Source organism: Echinops telfairi, unplaced genomic scaffold (assembly GCF_000313985.2).
Source record: "Echinops telfairi isolate 266 unplaced genomic scaffold, ASM31398v2 ScPeMD7_7427;HRSCAF=8465, whole genome shotgun sequence".
Lineage (NCBI taxonomy): Eukaryota > Metazoa > Chordata > Mammalia > Afrosoricida > Tenrecidae > Echinops > Echinops telfairi.
In genome coordinates, this window is record NW_022111327.1 from 18,256,461 (window position 1) to 18,263,595 (window position 7,135).

The following is a 7,135-nucleotide window of genomic DNA, read 5'->3' on the forward strand; positions in this document are numbered from 1 at the left end:
CGCTTCCGAACAACTTTGCCTAAATGCGGAAAGTCAAACGTATAGTCCACGAGAAAATCTGTTCAACGGCATCCTTATCCGGTCATAGGCCAGGCCTGTTCAGTATCCTGAACTTTATGAGAGGTTTAGTAACAGTGACTGCACTTGCTCTGGCGTGCGATACAAGTGCAGAAATTACTCGAGCGTGCAGCGCACAGGGCCTGCACCACCTAATAGGAATCCGCTACCACTCTGTCATGGTTTCAATAGAATGATTTCTAAAACATCAATCCCCTTCCCCTTTTGCAGCATACGTGTGAGGCTTTTGAAGTTGCTCTTTCCATTTCTGCCTCTCTGAAAACTACCTGTACCTATTTCTTGGAAAGTTACAGCTGGTACTTTATCCACTTAAAAGGAAAACCTGGTAACTCATACAGACGTTAGACCATCAGTTAAGTTGTGTTCTATGTGGATCATATTGAACGCAGATATAAACTTTGTATGGGGCCAATGTGCTGAATGAAACATGATTACCCCCCACTGCCTAAATCATCACTTTTTTTTCACAGTGCTGGTGACTGAGATAATAAATGGCCTTACCTACTGGTCACATGTCCCCCAAATCAGGAGATTCTAAACAGGAAACTCCCTGTGCACCAGACTGACACTATTGTACCTGCTTGCCATCAAGTTGATCCCAAATCAGCAACTCTATAGGACAGAGTAGACTTGCCCCTTAAGTTTTTTTTATTACTGAAGCCAACTACTACATCTTTCTCCCTCAGAGCAGCTAGCTAGTGGGTTCAAACCGCTGATCTTCAGTCAATACCCAAGTGCTTTCACCACTGTGTCACCAGATCTCCTTACAATGATGAAATCACTCCACGATAGTTCATTGGATTTAGGCATTGATGATCCCTGTTAATATGAAAACAAGTTGTTTCATCTAGTTGATTCCAGCTCATAGCCACCCCGTATAGGTTTCCCAAGGCTGTAATCTTTACAGGAGCCAACAGTCTCAACTTCTCCCATGGAGTAGCTTGTGGTTTTGAACCTTCTACCTTACAGTTAGAAATCCACTTCTCCAACTCCAAACTCACTGCCATCGGGTCAATTCTCACTCATAACAACCCTCCAGTACAGGGTAGAATTGCTCCTGTGGGTTTCTGAGACTATAACTCTTTCTGGGAGTAGAAGCTAGCCTCATCTTTCTCTCATAGAGCAACTGGGGGTTTTGAACTGCTGACCATCCAGTTAGCAGCCCAATATGTAAGCAAATATGCCACCAGAGTGCCTAGCCATCCACTTAATAAGGGGAAAAGGCTAACCAGTGTGGTACAATGGGGGAAACATAGAATTGGAGCCCCTAAGCTTTCATTTTCAAGACAGGCCTTACCAATTTCCAAATTTGGATGTTGAGTTACAGCACCAATAAAATTGGGGTAATATTTACCTTAAAGAACTATTAATAGTGGTTATCATTAGACCTTATAGGTATCAAAGGAGAAACTGAACTTAGTGTGCCGGCACATAGTAAACAGGCAATAGTAACTTGCGATCACTAATAATCCCTGGTATTTGAAACCACCGCACCAGAAGCAGGACCCTGAGGCTAAGGAAAGGGAAAATGTGTTGTTGAGTTCAGTAACTTTCTCAGGGCTCCAAACTCTGGAACCCGAGTCCAAAGCACAGACTCCCACCACAGAAACCTGCTCCCTTTACTTGCGTGTGCCCCTCCCCAACGAGCAGAATGATGGGAACAGGCGGCCTCAGTGACTCGGGCCCCAATATGCAGGTTGCTTTGAGCGACAGATCAGCCCTGAGTCTGCTTTCAGACTTGTCAACGGTCAACCGAATCCATTTTGAAGCCAACAATGAAACATGATCGTGAATGACCTGCTGGTCCTTCAAAATAGATTGCAAAACTGACCATTCATTCTTAAGTCTCCTCTGTGTCCCGTCTTCCCCAAACCCCAGGGGCTATTAGCACATACAAGAGTACCACAAAGCACAAAGCCATCCCCCATCCCCAGAAAATTTAGCTTGGGGTTAGAGGTCCCTGAAAACCCCCTTCCTGCCAACGTGTCCCTCTCATGTGAGCATCACTTTAATTGTCTGCTCCAGTCCCCATACCTATACCAAGCAGGTCATCACCTTCCACCATCTCACCTCCATTTCCCCATGGAACACGTATCCTTTTAGCCCACAGGCTACAGCCCGGCTACTTTCTAGAATCCTAAGCACCTGGATAGGATTATGCACAAGCTTATGAGGGCCCAGAGTGCCAGGGAAGACAGAAAGAGAGGATGCCCTTTTCTACTTCTGCAGGCCTCAGGGAGGCAGCACCACAGGAATGGCTTCCTGGTGCGTGTAGGAGGTTCATACCCCAGGCATTAGGGCTTCCAGCCTAGACAGAGATATCCCTTCTACCCATGCCCCATTGATTCGAGTCAAAGGGATGCCCACCCACAAGGGACCTACGGACATATGAACAGTGGGGATAGCAGTGACAACCATGAGAGCTTGAAAGTCCCATAGAAGACAGGCTCCCCTCCCCCACCTCCACCAATACTTGCATAACTCAACAGAGAAGAGAGTCCCCCCTGTAAGAGTAAATAAGATTGAGCTTTGCTTCATCTCAGTGTATGGAGAGAAGATTGGGATTTAAATTGTCACCATTCCATAAACCTGCCCTGATATACACATGACACAGAAAGCACAGCAGAGTAAATGCACACATTTTATTAGCAATTAGGGTTTGGGACCAGGTCCCAAGAAGAAAAAATGTTTATCTTTTTAAGTTGGATGGAATCTTATGTGGAAATTGAAGGCCTCCCTTTCTTTAGGCTGAAGGCCAAACTAGCTACCAATTGGACTCCTTGGTGGTTCCCTCCTTGACTTGCAACAGCTGCCTTGGGGCAGCAGAGAGCCTACAGAGAACACACAGGAAGCAGAACATTCCTAGGTGGGCATGCCCCAGTCCAATTCTCCTATTCAAACTACCGCTCCCATAAGCAGCAGCATCTCCTGAAGACTTGCATTGAAGACTTGCACTGCATGCAGGGCAAATAAATTACCCTGATCTGCTTTTGATCTTAAATTAGGCTTGCTCTCTCTCTCTCCCTCCTGTCATCCAACCAAACTCCCCACATAATGAGATATTGTGTGCATTAGTCTGTAGTATCTAATTCTAACTCCTAAAAGCTTATTTTTGAATAATTCTAATTTCTAACATATAACTTTTTGTTCAGCAAATTACGTGAAATCCCTTGAGTTTGCTCTCATTTATAGAATTTAATACTGCACTCCCCGAACCAATCGCAATGACCGACATATGACCCCTCCCTGAGGGACACACAGCAGAAAAGTGGGTGAAATGAGACAGCGGTCATTCTAAGACATGAAAAAAGGGAATAATTTATAAATTATCAAGTCGTCATGGGGGAGAGGGGTGGGGGAGGTAGGGGGAAAATGAGGAGCTGATGTTAGGGGCTCAAGTAGAAAGAAAATGTTTTGAAAAAGATGATGACAACATATGTACAGATATGTTAGACACAACGGACATATGTATGGATTGTGATAGAGCTGTAAGAGCCCCCAATAAAATTTTTTAAAAATTAAAAAGGAAATTGAAAAGCTCAAAGCCAGTGACAACTATGGAAAAATGTAGAGGTGTGAAGTACAAATACCCCAAAGCTCATCATTGTGAGAATAGAAAATTGACTGATTGTATATAAGTCATTAATAAAAATTGTATAATCCGGTTGTAAACTGGCTTTCAAGCATATACCTGAAAAAAAATACTGCACCCCCCAACTCTTGTCCCAACTGAGAAACGAAATGCTTATAAAATCAATTGACCCCCACCCCCAACAGGTGTCAAAACATGTATTCTTTCCTCTCCCTTTTCAGCTCCAGCCAGTTGGTGTTGGCTCTTCCTGATGTAGGTTGATGTTCAGGGTGTTTCTTCTGTAGATGCTTGGCAGATCTTCTAGGTATAACTTCTTCAACAACATTTAAGATGCGTGGAACTCAGATGAAAATGCTGGCCTTCCCTAAAAATATAAAACAACAACAAAAAAACCCCTTGAGCACAGTAGACCCAGAACTTTTTCCCAGAAAAGAACATTCTTAACAGAGACTCAAGTTTCTATCTCTGAAAACATATGGCTGGCCTCAGCCATAGGCATGACATTTAGGGGGAAAGAAGTTTAATAAGGGAGACACAAGGAGGAGGAGGCGATGGGGAGAAGGAGAGGGAGTTTCTCTCGGGTATCACCCCATCGGTATGATTAGCCCTACACAGTTTATAAGAAACAGAAAGGAGAAAAGCTTCACAGCTTCAACTTTTCCACGGTATAAAGCCATCACCATCACTCATCCAGAATCAACCACCTGAGAATTGAGATGCCATTAAGACAAATCCTCTTTTTAAAGAGTACATGGAAGTATTCAAAGTCAAAAATTCAAACTCACCGTCATGGAGTTAATTCTTAGTCAAGGTGACCCTATAGGACAGGGTAGAACTGCCCCTGTGTGTTTCCAAGATCTTAATCCTTTACAAGATTAGAAAGCCCAGTCTTTCTCCCACGGAGCTGGCTGGTGGTTTCACACTGCTGACCTTGTGGTTAGTAGCCCAACGCATAACCACTAAGTCCCTAAGGTGGACCTTCTTGATTGAAAACAAATGAGCAAGAGTATACAAATGTATGCTTTTGTGCGTGGTTCTGCGGGTGTGTGCCCCAAGTGGTAAAAAGTGGCTAATTTGGGTGATCGGATAATGGATTGCTTCATTTTCTATATGATCACTTAGGTGATCAATTTGTCTGTTAAGTAAATTGGTTCTTTTTAATTTTCATCAGAAAAGAGTGTCAGGAAATTGATTTCTCTTTGGAATATGTTTCCATTCTTACCTTTCTGAAATTAATGCAGAACTCATTCTGGGTCAAGGTCACCATGATCACCAGCTGTGGAGACTTTCTCGGGTTCACCAGTGGTGGAGAATTTCTCGGGTTCACCAGTGGTGGAGACTTTCTCGGGTTCACCAGTGGTGGAGACTTTCTCGGGTTCACCAGTCGTGGAGACTTTCTCGGGTTCACCAGTGGTGGAGACTTTCTCGGGTTCACCAGTCGTGGAGACTTTCTCGGGTTCACCAGTCGTGGAGACTTCCTCGGGTTCACCAGTGGTGGAGACTTTCTCGGGTTCACCAGTGGTGGAGACTTTCTCGGGTTCATCAGCCGTGGAGACTTTCTTGGGTTCATCAGCCGTGTTCTTACAGGTCATGAGCCATGGGAAATGATTTGCTTTGCATGAGTTATAATGCCAGTTTTGATCATTGCTGCCCAGAACATGCTTCCCCTCGTGCTGAAATTCGGAGGGGCTTTTCCCTGTTGCTTCGTTTGCCTTTTGCCCCTGTGGCTGCTGCTTCTCTGGTTCTTCTTTATCAGCATGGCTCCTGATGTTCCCCAGGTGGGCCATCACTTTGGGTCCCAAGAGACCTTCTTCCTGGATGTGGCTTCTACTGTCCCCCACAGGGGCCATCTCATCGGGCTTCACTGCCCTTTCATCTTGGTTAGGGGTCACATTGGCCCCCACAGGGGCCATGTCCTGGAGCTTTGCTGCATCTTCTGCCTGGCTGTCACAACTGCTGTTCCCCAGGGGCACTATCCCCTGGGGGATGAAAGAAGCGTCTCCCTGGCCATAGTATCTCCAGTCCCGCTGTGGGGCCATTGCCTGGAAGCCCACTGGAGCCCATATGTAAGGTTGGTAGCTTATCCCTGGTGGTGCCTGGAATTGGGTTGTTGCTCGTTGTGTTTCTGTCACCACTGCTGGTGGCACAAGTGGTGAGTATTGTGTCACTTGGTATGGCACATTGGCTGGGTATGGCACATTGGCTGGGCATGGCTGTGGCAATGGCACTGATGAAGATTGCTGGCTCATCTGAGGCCAAGAATTCGATGGTCCTGGCATGTAGAGCATGTGGGGTGACGCCACTGTCGGGGTCTCCATATAAAAACTGCCTTGTGGCCCCGGGACCATCAGATTTGTATATTGGCCTGAAGTCAGGGGCAATGCTTCCGCACCAGGCCCCTGGATTTGCAACATAGGCATGAGGCCAAGGGCTAACCAGGCCCCTTGTTTGGATCTCTCTATCTGCTGAAGCCGCTTATACAGAACGTCACGCTCACTCAGAGCCTGTTGTAGCTTAGACCACTCACAAGAGAGCCGCATCTTTGCCTCCTTGTTCTCTGCACACAGTCGCTGGACCTCCGCAGCCAGGGCCCTAGACTCCGCCTCCCTGTCATCCACCTGTTCTTGCAGCCACTGCATCTGGAGCGCGTACTGCTCCTGTTCTTTCACAGCCCCCCGCGCAGCCAGCGCCAGCGCGCTCCAGGCATAGGCCCGCTTCAAGTGAAGGGGCACCTGGGGGCTCTGCACTACCAGGAGCAGCTGATCCTCCACCTCATCCCAGGGCAGTGAGCGGAAGGTCTCATAGAACTCCGGCCCGCCACAGTTCATGACAATCTCGTTGTTAATGAACTGGATGACCTCTCTGTGGCGAAACCCACTCTCGCGGTCCCCAAACTCTACCGCCATGGTTGCTGTGGCCCCGTCAACCGACCCGCTCCACGTGTCGCCACCGAAAGATGGCGGCCACTAGTCAGTCCCTTGGCCCCTCCCCCAGTCCCAGTTGGCTCCTCACTCAGTCTTCCTTTCAGCCCCGCTGCCGAGTTCAGGCCTCTTTTCAGCCTCCTTCCTTCTTCACCCCTTAGTCCTCCTCACGAAGACTGAAGATGGCGCCTTCAGCTCGCCAAGGGACCCGGGCTAACAACGAAGCGGCCGCGTGTAACTTCGCAAATCCCCGAGTCTACCGCAAGGCCTGCTGGGACCACTCACAGTCCGGGGCAGAGCGCCCCCTGTTCACAGAGCTGGCTGGGCTTCCTGGGACGACCTGGCCGTTCTGGGAAGAGCGCCCCCTATTGTGAGAGCGGACTGGGAGGCTGTTCCTAGTCACCTTCCTTAGAAGACGGCACCGGGGGATTGCAGTGAGCCCCTGGAATGCCTTGTTGCCAAGAGCTTCAGAAAGACAGCCCCCCCATCCGCATAGAATGAATGGGGGTGGGGGTGAGGGATCGATGGGTGCACGGGAAGTGCA

The 7,135-nt window shown here is 47.8% G+C and overlaps 1 protein-coding gene across 1 annotated transcript; it reads right to left on the minus strand.

Annotated features, from left to right (window-relative positions):
• Positions 1–4,914: 4,914 nt before the first annotated feature.
• TEX13D (TEX13 family member D) lies at positions 4,915–6,576 on the minus strand. The gene has a single exon (XM_030887898.1). It carries the CDS (start codon positions 6,574–6,576, stop codon positions 4,915–4,917), a length of 1,662 nt encoding a protein of 553 aa, XP_030743758.1.
• Positions 6,577–7,135: the final 559 nt, after the last annotated feature.